The following is an 18,821-nucleotide window of genomic DNA, read 5'->3' as shown; positions in this document are numbered from 1 at the left end:
ATCTGGAGTGAAGGAGAAATAAAGTTGAGTATCATCAGCATATTGATGGTATCGAACTCCAAACCTCACCCAGCGGCTTCATATAGATGTTAAATAACATTGGGGACAGCACCGAACCCTGAGGGACTCCACATATTAGGGGCCAAGGGTCCGAGCAAAAGTCACCAAGTAAAACCTTCTGTGACCTACCCTTGAGGAAGGAGCGGAGCCACTGTAAAACAGTGCCTCGTAGCCCCATCTCAAAGAGATGGTCCACAAGGATACCATGATCGATGGTATCAAAAGCCGCCGAGAGGTCCAGGAGAACCAACAGGGACACACTCCCCCTGTCTAGTTCTCTGCGGAGGTCATCAACCAAGGCGACCATTATGTCTTCTCATTATGTGTCCAAAGTAGGATAACCTCAGTTTCATCATTTTAGCTTCTAGTGACAGTTTGTCCCGTCCAGAGCCGAAAGAATGAGGCTGGAGTGTGTGTGCAAGTAAATCTCGTTTTATTAGAGTAATGGATACATCAAAGGCATTGCGCTTCATAGGAAACCCTACGCTAACTCACTAGAGTCCCTAACTATACTCTAGACATGCTCTGCAGCGTGTGAAGGAAGTTGACTCAACGACCCCCCACTGGAAGCGGCAGGCTTATATAGGAAATGTTTTCGAATGTAATTTATTTATTTATTTTATTTTATTTTATTTATTAGATTTTTATACTGCCCCACTAGCATAGCTCTCTGGGCGGTGAACAACAAGCAATACAAATAAATACAATAAAATCCAATAATAGCAATACAGCAAAAGTACAGAGAATGAAAGATCTAAAAACAATTACAACACACTTTAAAACTGAATTAAGTTAGATTAAAAGCTCTGGAAAAGAGGAAGGTTTTAACCTGGCGCCGAAAAGACAACAGCGTCGGCGCCAAGCGGACCTCATCGGGGAGACTGTTCCACAGTTCGGGGGCCACCACTGAGAAGGCCCTAGTTCTTGTTACCACCCTCCGAGCTTCTCTGTGGGTCAGAGCTCGGAGGAGGACCTTCGATGTAGAGCGCAGTGTACGGGCAGGTTCATATTGGGAGAGGCGTTCCAACAGGTATTGTGGTTCCGTGCCGTATAAGGCTTTATAGGTCAACACCAGCACTTTGAATCTGGCTCGGAAGCAAATTGGAAGCCAGTGCAAGCGGGCCAGAAGAGGTGTTATGTGTTCGGACCGCTTGGTCCTCGTTATCAATCTGGCAGCCGCGTTTTGCACAAGCTGTAGCTTCCGAACTGTCTTCAGAGGCAGCCCTACGTAGAGCGCATTGCAGTAATCCAAACGCGAGGTTACCAGAGCATGTACCACTGATGTGAGGTCCTCCCTGCTCAGATAGGGACGTAGCTGGGCTCCTGACTCCTTTGTAATTCCTGTCTTTGCCCTGTCCGTTTCTCGCGGCGACGGGAACGAGGAGACAGGGGACGCACATCCAACAGCTCATCTGAAGACACCTGCTCCCGAGCAACGGGCTCGAGGTCAGGGGGCGGTGCCACACTGGAATCCTCCTGGGAACTGCTTGGTAAAGGAGGAGCTGACACTGACTCTGAAGCTTCCCCCCACAAGTCCTCTGCATCAACTGGGGGCGGTGCGCTCGGCTCCTCGGAAAGGGCGTTACTTGTGGGAACTGGCTGGAGAGCAGGCTGCCCCCCTCCCGCACAATCCTGCTCAGACACAACAATCCCCAACTCTGCTTCTTCTGGCTGCGGAGGTGCCTGAAACTCATGCCTCCCCCCTTCCTGTCCCTTCTGAGTTGGCTGCAGCGCAACACAGTTCTGGTTTAATTTGTTCTAACACCCAATTATTTGTTTTTTCGCAGTCCATAGTATGCGCAAAGCTCTCCTCCTACACATTTAAAAAGGGTTGATTTTTCTCTTATCCACTTTTTTCACTGTCCAACTTTCACATCCATACATAGAGATTGGAAATACCATGGTCTGAATGATCCTGACTTTAGTGTTCAGTGATATATCTTTGCATTTGAGGACCTTGTCTAGTTCTCCCATAGCTGCCCTCACCAGACCTAGCCTTCTCCTGATTTCTTGACTATTGTCTCCATTTTGGTTAATGACTGTGCCCAGGTATTGATAATCCTTGACAAGTTCAATGTCCTCATTGTCAACTTTGAAGTTACATAAATCTTCTGTTATTATTTTAGTCTTTTTGATGTTCAGCTGTATTCCTGCTTTTGTGCTTTCCTCTAACTTTCATCAGCATTCGTTTCAGATTGTTACTGGTTTCTGCTAGTAGTATGGTATCATCTGCATATCTTATATTTCTCCCTCCAGTTTTCACACCTTCATCTTGGTCCAATCCTGCTTTCCATATGATATGTTGTGTGTATAGATTAAATAAATAGGGCGATAAAACACACCCCTATCTCACACGCTTTCTGATTGGGAACCAATCGGTTTCTCCATATTCTGTCCTTACAGTAGCCTCTTGTCCAGAGTATAGGTTGCACATCAGGACAATCGGATGCTGTGGCACCCCCATTTCTTTCAAAGCATTCCATTGTTTTTCATGATCTACACAGTCAAAGGCTTTGCTGTAATCTATGAAGCACACGGTGATTTTTTTCTGACATTCCTTGGTCTGTTCCATTATCCAACGTATGTTTGCGATATGATCTCTGGTTCCTCTTCCCTTTCTAAATCTAGCTTGGACATCTGGCATTTCTCGCTCCATATATGGTAAGAGCCTTTGTAGTAGAATCTTGAGCATTACTTTACTTGCCTAGGATGTTAAGGCAATAGTTTGATAATTACTGCATTCCCTGGGATCCCCTTTCTTTGGAATTGGGATGTATATTGAAAGCTTCCAGTCTGTGGGTCATTGTTTAGTTTTCCATATTTCTTGACAAACTTTTGTCAAAATTTGGACGGATTCAGTCTCTGTAGCTTGTAGCAACTCTATTGGTATGCCATCTGTTCCTGGTGATTTGTTTCTTCCAAGTATTTTAAGAGCAGCTTTCACCTCACATTCTAAAATTTCTGGTTCTTCATCATAAGGTTCCTCCATGAATGAATCTGTCATCTTGGCATCTCTTTTATAGATTTTTTCCGTGTATTGCTTCCATCTTCCTTTTATTTCATCTCGGTCAGGCAGTATGTTCCCCTTTTGATTATTCAACATCCCTACTCTTGGTTTAAATTTCCCTTTCATTTCTCTGATCTTTTGGAACAGGGCTCTTGTTCTACCCTTTTTGTTGTCCTCTTCTATTTCTATACAACAACTGTTGTAATAGTTCTCTTTGTCCCTATGTACTAGTTGCTGTATTGTTGCATTTAGGGTTCTAACTGTGTTTCTCTCTCCTTTTGCTTTTGCTTTCCTTCTCTCTTTAACCATTTTAAGAGTTTCTTCAGTCATTCATTGAGGTCTTTCTTTTTAACTAGAGGTATTGTCTTTTTGCATTCTTCCCTGATAATGTCTCTGACTTCATTCCATAGTTCTTCTGGTTCTCTGTCAACTAACTTTAAAACCTCAAATCTGTTCCTTATTTGATCTTTATATGCTTCTGGGATGTTATTTAAATTGTATTTTGGCATTATGATTGCTTTGTTCTTCTTTAGCATTACTCTGATTTTTGATATGACCAGTTCATTATCTGTACTGCAGTCAGCTCCTGATCTTGTTTTCACAGAAAGTATGGAACTTCTCCTGAGAGCCAGTGTGGTATAGTGGTTAAGGTGTTGGACTACGACCTGGGAGACCAGGGTTCGAATCCCCACATAGCCATGAAACTCACTGGGTGACCTTGGGCCAGTCACTGCCTCTAAGCCTCACGAAAACCCTATTCATAGGGTCACCATAAGTCGGAATTGACTTGAAGGCAGTACATTTACATTTTATGGAACTTCTCCATCTTCTGCTACCAATTCAATTTGATGCCTATATTGACCATTTGGTGATGTCCACGTGTACAGTTGTCATTTCGGTTGTTCAAAAAATGTGTTCGCAAGAAACAAATCATTGGCTTCACAGAATTCAATAAGTCGTTCTCCTGCTTCATTTCTGTCTCCTAGGCCCCATTTCCCCACAATTCCTAATTCTTCTCTGTTCCCTACTTTTGCATTCCAATCCCCCATGATTATCAGCACATCTTGTTTGGGTGTGTGATCAATTTCTTCCTGTACTTCCGCGCAAAATCTCTCCAATTCCTCTTCTTCTGCGTTTGCTGTCGGAGCATAGACTTGGATGATGGTTATGTTGATAGGTTTCCTGTTTAATCTCATTGATATCAGTCGCTCAGACCTTGCGTTGTAGCGCCTAATTGCACTTGCTACATCACTTCTCACTATTAAAGCAACCCCATTTCTTCTTAATTTCTCATTTCCTGCATAAAATATTTTGTAGTTGCCCGACTGAAAATGTCCCATTCCCGTCCATTTTAGTTCGCTCACACCAAGCATTGTAATGTTGATGCGTTCCGTTTCTTGCTTGACAATGCTGTTGGCTTCTTCAACACTCTCAAACCCCCTCACCACATTAAGGTGTGCATCCTAAAGGGGGATTTCATAGGTAGTGGAGACTTAAACGTCAGGTCACCATTAGGTTTGCATGCAAGCCACACTCCCCAACACAACACCCTGTCATGAATTTCCATGAGTATTCCTGGTACCAGCAAGGCAAAAGTCAGCTGGGAAGAAAATATAAATTGGGCATATGGTGCCAGGACAACCCAGTAAAGGAGTAAGTAGTCTATCCCCCAGCACTGCTGTTTGGTTCCCTATAGGAGCTATTCAGGGAATATTGGGAGAGTCAATAGTTACTCCTAACGTAACATCAGGTATGGCTTTAAGAAAGTTTCAGCACCTTGGACAAGTACTAATATGAGGAAAGCTGTGAGAGACATAACCAGCTGGAAACATTTTCAGAAGGCAAATGAAGAAACAGCTGTTAACTGTTTCACTTACATTTCAAGAATCCAGTATCACAATGGCTTTTTTCACATCTGATTTGTTAAGCCCTGACTTAGGATAGCAGTTAAAGGACAAGGCAGAGTTTACAAGAACTGAGTGGCAAAGTGAGAATGCGGGTTGAGTTCACCTGTGCCAAGTTGTACTTATAGTAAAGAGGTCATGTGTTTACTTCACTAAGGGCTGAACTGAAGCTCAATCCAACTTTGTCATGGCACATCTGAACTCATTTAGGGAATTTTGCAACTGCACAGTATGAGTTGAGCTGCAAATTATTACATCACAAGACTACCAAAACCCTAATGGTGCAAGTATAGCCCAGGGTTGTGATTTTCATTGAGAGAGCAGAGGAGAATGGTTAAATCCTACCTTCCCTGTGCTGCGTTTCCAATCCAATCCCTTCTCCAGCATCTCTTCACATTTGTTTGAACAGCTGGGTGACATGATTATGGATCTCCAACATCTTGGCTAGTTTGTTCTTCATTTAGGTAAGTTGGGCATGCATTGAAATGGAAATGGACATGGACTGCCTTCAAGTCGATTCCAACTTATGCCAACCCTATAAATAGGGTTTTCATGGTAAGCGGTATTCAGAGGGGGTTTATCATTGACTTCCTCTGAGGCTAAGAGGCAGTGACTGGCCCAAGGTCACCCAGTTCTCCTATTATTACATTTTTATAGTTGGTATGAATTTGTTTCAAGTTTAATTGCTGTTTCATGATTTTGTATATTTACATGGTTTGAAAGGACTGTTGCTACCTGTCCTTTGCTCATCAGAAGAAAAGGTGGGGCATAACACAATAAATAAAAACATTTTTTTAAAAAGCTTGAAAAACATTTTTTTAAGATAAGATTTAAAAACAGTAAAAAGCAATTCCAACACAGACCTAGACTGGGATAAGGTCTCTACTTAAAAGGTTTGTTGAAAGAGGAAGGCCTGCAGTAGGCGCCGAAAAGATAACAGAGATGGTGCCAAGTCTAATATTTAAGGGGAGGGAATTCCAAAGGGTAGGTGCCACAACACTAAAGGTCCATTTCCTATGTTGTGCAGAACGGACCTCCTGATAACATGGTATCTGCAGGAGGTCCTCACCTGCAGAGCGCAGTGATCGACTGGGTATATAAGGGATAAGACAGTCTTAGTCCCAACCTGTATAGGGCTTTGTACACCAAAACTAGAACCTTGAACTTAGCCTGGTAGCTAATGGGTAGCCAGTGCAATTCTTTCAGCAGTGGGGTGACATGTTGGCGATACTCTGCCTCAGTGAGCAGTCTCACCGCCGCATTTTGCACTAGCTGCAGCTTCCAGACTGGCCTCAAGGGCAGCCCTACATAGAGCGCATTATAGTAATCCAGTCTGGAGGTTACCAGTGCATGGACAACAGTGGTCAGGCTATCCCGGTCCAGAAACGACCGCAGCTGTCTTACCTGCCAAAGCTGGTAAAAGGCACTCCTAGCCACTGAGGTCACCTGGGCCTCTAGTGACAAAGATGGATCCAGGAGCATCCCCAGACTACGGACCTGCTCTTTCAGAGGGAGTACAACCCCGTCCAAACAGAAAACTGACCAATGATCGGAACTCAGGAACTACCAACTCACAGTGTCTCTGTCTTGCTAGGATTCAGACTGACTTTATTGGCCCTCATTCAGCCCACCACCAAGTCCAGGCAGCAGTCCAGGGCTTGCATGACCTCTCCCCATTCAGATGTTACAGAGAAATAGAGCTGGGTATTATCAGTGTACTGCTGACACCAAAGGCGATGCTTTTGTACTATAGCTTCCACACAGTGGTTTTTAAAATGAGTTCTAACCCAAATTTTGTCAGATTTGTGACAAGTCATACTAGTCATCATAACAACTGTTTCATTGCACCAAGCCTCTCAGGAGACCAAGGAGTTAAGCAAGTTCTATCTAAGAGCCAATAGCTAATTCCACACCCCTGACCTTCTGGCAGCAGAGCTGCTGTGATTTACCAAGGCAGGGGTGAGGTAGCAGGGAGGATAGTCCTCTGCACATACACAGGCAGGAGTGCTGCATTGGCTCCATTGGTGTGTCTGCACACTGCCATCCCATGCACCACCTTGTCCCTCCCAACAAGCACCAGTGATTCTGTACAGCACCTCCCCCCCCCCGCTAGCCACTACAGCTACAACTTTGTGTCAACTGACTTCAATACCGGGAAAGATATTAGAACAGATAATAAAAGAGTCCGTTGGCAACTATCTAGATGACAATGCTGTGATTAGTAGGAGCCAGCATGGGTTTGTCAAGAAAAAATCCTGTCAAACTAATCTCATCTCTTTTTTTGATTGGGTCACTAGCTTAGTAGATGGTGGAAATGCTGTAGATGTCATCTATCTAGATTTCAGCAAAGCGTTTGACAAAGCCCCCCACGACCTTTTGATTAGCAAACTGGTCAAATGCGGACTACATGGAAATACTGTCAGGTGGATTCACAACTGGTTGGAAAACCGTACTCAAAGAGTGGTCGTCGGTGGCTCCGCTTCGGACTGGAAGGAGGTTTTGAGTGGAGTGCCACAGGGTTCTGTCCTGGGGCTAATACTCTTCAACATTTTTATCAATGACTTAGATGATGGGGTGGAGGGAAGCCTTATGAAGTTTGCGGATGATACGAAACTGGGAGGGATAGCTAACACAATGGAAGACAGGAATAAAATCCAAAGGGACCTGGATAGACTAGGAAATTGGGCTGAAATTAATAAAATGACATTCAATAAAGACAAGTGCAAGATTCTGCATTTAGGCCACAAAAACAAAATGCACGGGTACAGGATGGGAAATACCCGGCTTAGCAGTAGTGCGTGTGAGAAGGACCTTGGAATTGTAGTGGATCGCAAGATGAACATGACCCAGCAGTGTGATGCTGCGGCAAAAAAGGCAAACACGGTTTTGGGATGCATAAACAGAGCTATAGTTTCCAGGTCGAGGGAAGTAATAGTCCCACTATATTCTGCATTAGTCAGGCCTCATCTGGAATACTGTGTTCAGTTCTGGGCGCCTCATTTTAAGAAAGATATAGACAAGTTAGAGCGGGTTCAGAAGAGGGCGATGAGGATGATAGCCAGTATGGAGAACAAGTCTTATGAGGAAAGCTTGAAGGAACTTGGCATGTTCAGTCTGGTGAAGAGAAGGCTGAGGGGTGACGTGATTACACTCTTTAAGTACCTGAAGGGCTGTCACATAGAGGAGGGTACAGATTTGTTCTCTGCTGCCCCAGAGGGTAGGACTAGGTCTAATGGTTTTAAGTTGCAGGAGCGTAGATTCAGATTGGACATTAGAAGGAACTTCTTGACAGTAAGGGCGGTTCGGCAATGGAACCGACTGCCTAGGGAGGTGGTGGGATCCCCTTCGCTGGATCTCTTCAGAGGCTGGACAGCTATCTGCGGGAGATGCTCTAGCTGTGGATTTCTTGCTGTGAGCAGGGGGTTGGACTCGATGGCCTACAAGGCCCCTTCCAACTCTATGATTCTAACCACCCCGGTTACCTTCCAATCCCAGAGCTTTAGCAGAACTACCAGTTGACTCAGAAAGACAATCCCCGTAGCTATGAGAAAACCAATTAGATCCATCAGCCTCCAAAGGTGGACCATCCTAATAGGTTCCTCATCCATGTGGAGTTGCACTTGCAAGGCCACTGAAAGGCACCAGGGACTTTTTTGAACAAGTGAACCCAGCAATCAGAACCTGGTGCTGTATCCTGTACCACCAGCCTTCTATGCAAATCTGACTGGCTAAATATTGCACTGCAAGGATACCACCTAGGCTGCTGTAATTGTCTGCTGACCACCACAGGCAAATCCCCGATTACCTAGGCCTACACAGCTCTGGCACTGATGCTGGCCCATCAGTCTGACCAACTCATTGCTATGAGTAGCAGCAGCAGATGAGGACTCCTGATAATGTGCTATTTTCTCCAGCACTTGATCCTTAGCCTGGTCCTTACTAAACTCCTGCCTCTGGCCCTGGCCCGTTCACAGCGGGAACCACGAGACTGAGACACAGGTGCAAGTAATTCTTGTTTTATTAAAGTAATGGATACATCGAAGGCCGTGCGCTTCATAAGATTCCCTTGCCAGCTTACTACAATTTCCCAACTAAACTCTACACATGCTCTGCAACATATGAAAGAAGTTGACTCAGCCCCCTAATCAAATAGCAGCAGCATTAAATAGGGAAAGTCTTGGATCGTAATCTCTGGCTCCTGCGCACGCTCTCCCTCTGCCCTGTCCGTTTCTCATGGCGTCGAGAGCAAGGTGAAGGGGGGCGTGCTTCCAGCGGCTCGTCCGAAAGAACTGGTTCCTTGGCGACAGGCTTGAGGTCAGGGGGCAGAGAAGCATCTGAAGCATCCCCAAAGCCGCTTAGTAAAGGGGGGGTTACCGCACGCTCTGAAGCATCGCCCAATGGCTCTACTGGCATGTCTGGGGGCTGCGTGTTGTCCTCTTCGGAGGCAGCATCGTCTGTGGGAACTGGCATGACATCAAACTCACTCCCTTCCCCAAGGTCTTGAGAAGACTCAACAACTACTGGCTCCTCCGTGCCTTTTATCTGCTGGGGAACCTGAAACTCATGCCTTTCCCCTCCCTGGGCCTCATGAGAGAGCTGGGGCTCAACAGGCCCCTTGAACACTGATGTGCTTGTTCCAACCTCAACTTCGCCTGTTTGGACCATCTTATCCCTTGAGCCCTGATTTGCTTGCTTGCTTGGATTACAGTCTTGTCTCTGTGTAGATACCCCTGCTGAAGGCTGATAGCCACTGTGAGCTTTAACCCTACCAGATAAATGATTTGTCCATGACAAAGTGGTCATCTCAATAGTCCCCTCCTTCCAGATTATTTTCTTTCTATCCAGAACACCAGATGAAGTATATGAACTGCCATACATGTAACCAGATATTGAGATACTGCCAAGGTTTTCACAGAGGCCATCAAATCCTGAGTTGACAAGATGGCCCTCTCAGCATGAATGCTGAAGTCTTATGATCCCAGGGGACTCAAACACAGTATCTGCCACTGCCTCTGTCAATTTAGCATGGAAGCTATTTGACAGCAAGGTGGACAGTACACTAACAGAACTCCCAAATTATTTTGGGTATCTGATGTAACAGAAGGGGAGGGTAAAGACCCTTTCTACCCTTCCTTCCATGACTGTCAATCTGGGTAGTCTAGTCACACCAGAAGCTATCAAGTAGGCTGCCACCACACCTCTTATGCTCCCTCTAACCACAGGAGGAAGCGCTTTCCAGGGATCCAAACCAAATACAAGGGGAAGCAGAAAGAGCATCCAGCTTAACTGTCCCTCCCTGGAGATCAAAGCTGACTTTTCTCTGTCAATCTGCAGGCATACACACACACAACATGAACCAAGTGACTAGGCATAAAAGAGGTTGGAATAATCCTAGGAGTTTTGGCACAAACATATCCCTGTTCCCAACAGCCAGTTTCTTAAGAATTTAAAAAAAGGAAGAAGACAAACGGGCGAAGCATTTTACTTCAAGAAAATAACAAAAGAACCTTTTAGTTCAAGTCTTCTATCCTATTATCACTCCTTACAAACAGGCTTCACATGTACAAGCATAGATGGTCAGTTGAGGGACCTTGATGGACAAAACACTGCATGACAACTGTCCACTTTTAAGAGTTTTTACCCAGGTGGGTCTTAACTAAAAGCTGTCATTGTCCTACCAATCACAAAGCCATCATGTTACAAGGAGAAAGCCCAGGAGCTAGAGGCAGAGGTGGCAATGGGCTGGTGATGAGCCCTCCAGGTGGAAATAAACTGGAGATGGGCTGTCAGGGTGGAGAACAACAGCCTTTCCCCAGCTCTTGGAAATGACTCTTCCATTTACAGATGATGGCAGATGGGGGAAGACTGAACAATCTTAAAGGACAGCTTGGGGAGAGCAGAACTGCACCACACTTGACATACAAGGGACATACATTCAAAATCAACAGATGCTTGGCAAGGGAGATGGAGCCATGAGAGACTGGGCCAACCTCTCCTCACCCATCAAGCCTACTGCACATATTTTGAGCCTCTATGCTTGCCACTTACAGAAGTTAGCAAACACAGAACTTATACATAATTGCTCTATATTATGGTGTACTTTCTGGCCACTGCTGGAATAGTCAAGACTCAGCTAGATGGACAACTGGAGTGATTTAACAAGGCCATTTCTATGCTGCAGTGGTGGAATTGGGTTCCTGGTTAAAAATGTTTTGTTTTAAACTCATGTAGAAATAAGAACTGAATCAGTTTCGTTTCTTCGCTAAGGAGGCTTGGCTTCCCCCTTCTTATGATTTTACAGTGAGATTTATTGGAAGATATGAAACCAAATGCAGTGGTAGCCTTCATGTTGGAATTATTTGTAGATGATTTACTTACCTGGGGTTTCCACACGTCGATAATGGTAAGGATTAATGCACACTTCTTTCTGTTTTGAGGCAAATGGGAACTCACAGCATTCCAGTGGTTTTAATTCATGGTGAGACTGTAGATCAGGCCACCGCCACACTCTGCAGTAAATGACGTGTGGCAGACCTTTACGATGAGACACTTGTAATCTTCCATCCAAAGAGCGTGGGATTGTAACACATTTACTGGGCTGCCCAGGGCAGCTGAGCGCCCTCTCCAGTTCCTCCATGGCTCCCTTCTTTTTCTTCAGCTTCTTTACTAAGGAGTCAACAGCTTTTTCTGCCCACTTTTCCTCTTCATCTCCTTGCTTCCAGCCCAGCAGTCTCTTCACAGCTGGGCTGGTGAAGGAGAATAAAGAACTGATAGGGGTGCTGGAGTGCATATGAATCAGAGATAATATGTATGATTGCAAAGCAAGATCCCAGTTATTTTTCTCTGTATGCCTCTTTTCTTTTTTTCTTTTCTTTTAACAAGGCCTGGGAGGGAAGCTGCCTTCAAAATCACGCTGCTCCACGCATATCCTGGGCATTATAAATTTTTCGTGTGTTTTCAAATATTGAACAATTCTGCAATAAAAAAACAGCATTTGGTCAAACTTAATATGGATCCTTTTTTCTAAACTGGGCCGTTTTTTTCTTACTGTATGCTTTTTGTTTGCTTGAGTAAAAAAACAACTGACAGTCTTTTTATATCACAATAACAGACTTTCAAGCACTAGCAAAATTCAACAGGAACAGGATTGCAGCCACTTAAAAATAAACTTTGCTCATTATGTAAATTACTAAATCTGGTTATAGTTAAACTAGTTATAATGTTTCTTTAAAATCAAATGCAGGGAGAGCCTGGGAAGGATCTCTGAATGGTGTGCTTTTGTCCCTGGAGTTGCTACCCCAATAGCTCCATACTTCAAAAGATCTGGAAATCCAATGGGTTGTACCCAACAAAGCCATCCCGTTCGTGCAAGGACTTGTGCCTGCAACAGAACTTCCTCTCCTTCTCCTCTCCCCACACAGAACCCTCAGAGCAGATTGAGGGGGGCAAGGAGAAGGAGGGGAAGTTCTGTCCTGGTGTGAACGGGACAACTTCTCTGGATACAACCCAATTATTCTGCAAGTGGAATTTGAAAAGATGTTACCTTTTATTATAAAATATATTTATTAAGAAAAAAGCAAAAACAATGTTATCAATATACATCCATGAATACTGTTTTTATTATGGCATACTGGAATAATGATTCCAAGATAATATTAGGCCTAATGCTCTTTAAAAACTGGTCAAAAATAGCGTACACAGTGTAATAATAAATAGGCATTTGAAGAGCCAACAGTTGTTTGTTTCACTGGTTTTCTTTTCTATCTCACCTGTCAGATGATGAGTGGCCAACAATTCAAAATTATGGTTACACTCCCCCACTAATTTCTGATGAGGATGTTGACATAATAAAGCTAAATAGATTCTGTATTATTTCTCCTGGGTACTAGTACATGTCTTTCTTAAGATTTTATTTCATGTTCTCACAGCAGGACTAGTTTCAACATGAACTATTCCTGGTATCTGGTTTTCACAGGAAAAACATGGAGACACAAGTACTTTTATCAGCACTGCCATTTTACAACAGGCAAAAAGAGGCCTATCGATCTGGAAGCACAACAGGAATTCTGTAATACTTTGTTGTATGAATAGTTAGACAGACACTGGGAACTCGGTCTTGACAGGGGGAATGTAGTGGTGCCATTAGGTAATTTTAGACTTTGGGCTTCATGTTCTCACTGTGGCCTCAACTCTTCAGATGGGAATCACTTCACTTACTTAAAAATGTGGTAGGCCAGCCCTGCTGCATTTGGAGGCCCTTCTGCTCATTCTGCTGAGTGGGCCCTGGACTTCTTCACCCAAGTCCTGCTCTAAGTGCACCACTGGAAGCATACATAAAGCTGGGTGCCAGGAATCCTGCTTTGGTGTTGGTGGTGTTTGGGGGGGGATGTGTATATATGGCCTTCTGGAACTAATACTGGTCTGAATTATAAGCAAATGTTGAGCAACATAAACCAGTATTTGCCACTTAGGTTTTAACCAGGGGAAATGTGTACTCTGGCATTTGAGAGCGAAAGTTCATAGTCTCCTTTCTTGAAAACTTACAATACAATAATTATATTATACAATAGTTACAGTAATACTATTCTTCTAGGGACAGAAAAAAACCACCTTTCCCCAACTCTGGCCACACACACAATATTCACCAGCTCCTAGAATAAAAAAAAAAATCATTCTAACATTTATATTATTTATGTTATTTATAGGCTGCCTTTACAAATAAAAACTCATGCAAGGTGGCTTGTATGATAACATCAAAATATTTCCAACATCAATAGATTACAATACAAAACCTCCCACAAAACTCAGCAGTAAAATACACATCTAGCCCAAAGGTAAAAACATAAGATTTTTCACAAGTACATCAACTCAAAGAAGCTAAAAAGCAGCATAGAGACTCAGTCATCACTAAGGTAGTGAAAATAAATGGGTCCAAAGCCTTTTTGAAGACCTGAAGGCCGATAGCTTTATAGAGGTCAGCTAGCAGTGAGTTCCAAAGCAATGGAGCCAGCACAAGGAAAGCCTCTCCCTTGTGTCCACAAATTTCACTGTTCTTAGCGAAGGGCAAATGAGAATGGCTTCCATGCAGGCAGACTGTTACAGATGAAGGAAGTTTCTTCAAATAAGGCCACAAACGGTTTAAGGCTTTAAAATGTTAAATTGGCCTCAGAAGCACAGTGGGAACCAGTGAGTTAGTACAACCACTTAATGCCCATCAGGTCTTGGGTGGCCGTATTCTGTACCAGCTGAAGTTTTCAAACCACCTTTAAAAGACAGCCCCATATAGAACACATTGCAGTAGTCAAGCACAGGGCTGACAAGGGCATGGATTACTGTGCCATCTCTTAAAGCAAGATTCCAAATTCCTGGGAAGGTGTGTGCATGAGTAACCTACACCACTACACTCAATGTGGGGACCTGAGCATGTTTCATGCATTTGAATATTACTTCGCAGAGAATCATATATCTATTTATTCAAGAACATACCTATGACTTCACTCCACAGGTTAAAAATAACAAAAAATAGCATTGCTCAGGGAGGCTTAACAACAAATTAAAGAGCAGTAAGAGACAACCACAACAAATTGAAAACCAACTTAAGTATCAAGTCAGTAAAAACCTAAACAAGTAAATTAAGTTTGTCTTTTTTTTTAAAAAAAGTTTTAACTAAATGGCAGAAGGTAGGCAGAGAAGGAGCCAAACAGACCTTCTGAGGAAGAGAAAGTTCTGCAGTTTGGCTACAGGAACAAAGAAGGATCTGTCAGACCAGGCATAGCAAGAATACGGAGAAGAGCCTTCCCCTCAGTTCTTAGATCTCAGATCTTAGGGAGTGGGCAGGTTGGACTGGGAGAAGGCACTCCTTTAAACTATGGATATTAAGCGGTGGATTTTAAGAGCCCAGACAGAACTATCTGGTAGTGGTGGTCCAAGATCCACAGGAGAGTCTCACATCTTTACCTCACACACAAAACATGTTGTGTTGGACAGGGGAGTATGGTGCTACCTACTGGAAGGGATCTAAAAGAGCAAACCCATAACCATAAAAGAGACAGTAACAAAGCTGTATGGATATATGAACTTGAGGGGTAGAGGAGACTTACGCTGTAATTTTATATCCAAGTACCTGGGAGTGTTTCACTGACCTCGGGGTCACTTCCAACAAATATAAAAGTATACGATTTTACTCTTACACTTCTTATCTATTTCCTGATAAGTTAATGCAGCTTTGTAGTTTGGCAATCACCAAATCTTAAAACTAACATTTCTCTTTAAAAGTACTGTCCTAAGGTTCCCTCACCCTTACTTCCCGTTTTCAACAAGTTTTTTAAATAAACGTATTTATCTCTTTCAGTCAGATTAAACAGGTTACTTGTGAGATCAGCATGACTCTGCAATCTTGTTATTGCTGGTGGGAGGCAAGACTAGGACATTGGCATTTATACAAAAATAATAAATAATTTAAGTGTCATTTGATGGGACTTAATTTTTACTAATTTTCTAAAACAAAAAATGACAAGGATGACAAAAAATGACCACTCCTGAAAAAGCCCACCCTGGACCCATTGGTTTGCGACAACTACCGACCGACTGCAAATGCCCCCTTTTTGGGGAAGGTGATTGAGAGGGTTGTGGCGCAGCAGTTGCAAGTACTCTTGGATGAAACAGATTATCTTGACCCATCCCAGTCTGGGTTCAGGCCTGGTTATGGGACTGAATCGGCCTTGGTTGCCCTGATGGATGACCTTTATGGGGAGAATGACGGGGAGTGCGACCATGTTATTCTTACTTGATCTCTCAGCGGCTTTTGATACCATTGACCATGGTATCCTTCTGGGGTGACTTGGTAAGATGGGTATTGGAGGCACTGTTTTACAGTGGTTCCGATCCTATCTCCAGGATTGCTCTCAGAGAATAGCATTGGGTGACTGTCTTTCGGCCCCCTGGCAGTTGTGCTGTAGGGTGCCGCAGGGTACCATCTTGTCTCCCATGCTGTTTAACATCTATATGAAGCCCTTGGGAGCAGTCATCAGGAGATTTGGGGCAAGATGTCAGCACTATGCTGACGATACCCAGCTCTATTTCTCTGTAACATCTGAATCGGGAGAGGCCGAGCAAGCCCTTGACCCCTGCCTGGACTCAGTGGTGGGCTGGATGAGGACCAATAAACTGAGTCTGAATCCTAGCAAGACGGAGGCACTCTGGGTTGATGGTTCCCAAGTTCCGATCATTGGTCAGTTGCCTGCTTTGGATGGAGTTGTACTCCCTCTGAAAGAGCAGGTCCATAGTCTGGGGGTGCTCCTGGATCCATCTTTGTCACTAGAGGCCCAGGTAACCTCCCTGGCTAGGAGTGCCTTTTACCAGCTTCGGCAGGTAAGACAGCTGCAGCTGTTTCTGGACCGCAATAACCTGACCACTGTTGTCCACGCACTGGTAACCTCCAGGTTGGATTACTGTAATGCATTCTATGTGGGGCTGCCCTTGAGGTCAGTCTGGAAGCTGCAGCTGCTGCAAAATGCGGTGGCGAGACTGCTCACTGGGGCAGGGTATCGCCAACATGTCACCCCGCTACTGAAAAAATTGCACTGGCTGCCCATTTGCTACCAGGCCAAGTTCAAGGTTCTAGTTTTGGTGTACAAAGCCCTATACAGCTTGGGACCAAGATACCTGAAAGACCATCTTACCCCTTATATACCCAGTCGATCACTGCGCTCTGCAGGTGAGGGGCTCCTGTGGATACCATCTTATCAGGAGGTCCGTTCCGCACAACATAGGAAATGGACCTTTAGTGTGGCAGCACCCACCCTTTGGAATTCCCTCCCCTTAAATATTAGGCAGGCATCATCTGTGTTATCTTTTCGGCGCCTTTTGAAGACTTTCCTCTTTCAACAAGCCTTTTAAGTTGAGACCTATCCCAGTCTGTACTGGAATTGCTTTTTAATATGTTTTTTTAAAAAACAGTATGTTTTTAACCCTTTTTAAAAGATGTTTTAAAAGCTTTTTAAAAAAAATGTTTTTAAAGTTGTTTTGTTTTGGTGTATTTTAGGGTCTGTTTTTATGATGTTCTGATGTGTTTTTAGCACTTCTGTTTGCTGCCCTGGGCTCCTGCTGGGAGGAAGGGAGGGATATAAATCAAATAATAATTAAAGGATTATTTTTAAAATTCTCAGCACATCTAAGCATAAACAATACTAAGAGCCTTTCAGAAATGATAGTACTGATATCAAGACACATCTTGAAAGCCTTACCAGTGGCAGAGGAACTCTGATACTATAAATCCAATATGAAAGTCAGTGTGGTATATTTTTGGTTTTGATGTGAGAATCCCAGGTATAAATCTGTTCTTAGGCGCCATCTGCACTATACATTTAAACCACTATTATACAGAGCTACAATTCCCAGAGTAGTTTAACTATCAATCCCTCTTCCCAGGGGACTCTGGGAATTGTAGCTCTGTGAAGGGAACAAAGGTCTCCTAACAACTCTCAGCACCTTTAGCAAACTACAGTTCCCAGTATTCCTTGGGGGATGCCATGACTGTTTAAAGTAGTATGATAGTGCTTTAAATATATGGTGCAAGATGAGGCCTTAGGTATGAAATTCACTAGAAAGGCTTGGCAAACCACTGTCTGTCAGCCTCTCTTTACCTTACATGGTTACTGCAAGGATAAAATGAGATTCTTCATATAAGATCACCCTAAGCTCTTTGGAGGAAGGTTTGGATTAAACTATAAGTAATATATAAAAGTGGGAATGCTTTGTGGTACAACCACAAGCACTAGAAGATTCTAGTATCACAGTGTTTAAAGCAAAATGCAACACATTACTTAGCAGTCTAGCCTAAGCGTCCCTGTGGATTTGCTGCTCTGTTTTAAAAAGCCTAGCCCTTTTTCTGCTTGGGTGATGTAGAGACAAATATTAATGAAACAATAATGTTGAATTTCGGGACTGGAAATATACTAAAGGCCACCAAGGGCACCCACCAGCACTGAGACAGAATCCTCCACACTTTCAAAAAACAAAGTTGCCATTATCATCCAGGATATGGTGTGCCACAGTGAGTCAGCAAGAATGAGCAAGGTACACCACAGTCATAATAGTACCAGTGGGAAATAAATGGCAGTAACAAGATATTAGATAGTTTAAGCAATACTTTTTACTGACGTGCTTTCAGATATTATTTTCTCACATGGTCAATGTACATTCCTGGAAGGACAGTTTTTTGTTACTCCTTTGAGCTTAATGGAGGTCAGGAACAGAAAACAATTGCAGGAACAGAGTTTAGCCTTGGATGTACAAGTTGTACATTGCAAAACAAATCTTGAGGTCCATAGATCAAGTCATACCCATTATGGAAAATAAAAATGAGAATGAATATAGATCTACCTTACCATGGTACCTGACACAATTGGCCATCTTGAAAAAGTGTCCATGTGGTGGGCACAGACCATCTGTATTAGGCATGCATGGCTATCTATTTATGCACTGATAGCCCGATATGCACACTGCATTGTATTTGTGGTTGTTGGTACCTCACTACATGTAGACTATTTCCATATGGCTCTCTGTGTGAATTGTCACATAGCTGATAAAAACAAACTGATTTTAAGATCATCCAAGCACCTGTTTTTGCAAGAGAGCTAAGAGAAAAGACTGCACAGACATGGCATTACATTTCGGCAACGTCCATAGCAGAAGTCATATTTTGTCTCCAAAGGTTCCCAGGTTTAAATCCCTGGCAACTCCAGACAGGGCTGGGAAAGACTCTTATCTGAAATCTGACCATACTGAGCTAGATGGACCAGAGGTCCAACTCAGTATAAGACAGCTTCATATGTACTAATTGCTGCTCT

The 18,821-nt window shown here is 43.5% G+C and overlaps 1 protein-coding gene across 6 annotated transcripts in view; it reads right to left on the bottom strand.

The window, feature by feature from the left end:
* Window positions 1-18,821, bottom strand: part of SMAD9 (SMAD family member 9) — a 79,546-nt gene that overhangs the window by 41,518 nt on the left and 19,207 nt on the right. For all 6 annotated transcript variants that reach the window (XR_009762878.1, XM_061628397.1, XM_061628398.1 and 3 more), the window contains one exon: window positions 11,350-11,945. Coding sequence is in view for 5 of the 6 variants with exons in the window: in XM_061628397.1 (XP_061484381.1) it covers window positions 11,350-11,761 (412 nt within the window). In the remaining variant the exon portion in view is untranslated. The remainder of the gene's footprint in view (window positions 1-11,349; window positions 11,946-18,821) is intronic.

The sequence above is a fragment of the Rhineura floridana genome, chromosome 5 (genome assembly GCF_030035675.1).
Source record: "Rhineura floridana isolate rRhiFlo1 chromosome 5, rRhiFlo1.hap2, whole genome shotgun sequence".
Classification (NCBI taxonomy): Eukaryota; Metazoa; Chordata; class Lepidosauria; order Squamata; family Rhineuridae; genus Rhineura; species Rhineura floridana.
Note: the sequence above shows the minus strand (reverse complement) of the source record. Positions and strands in the feature narration are given on the sequence as shown.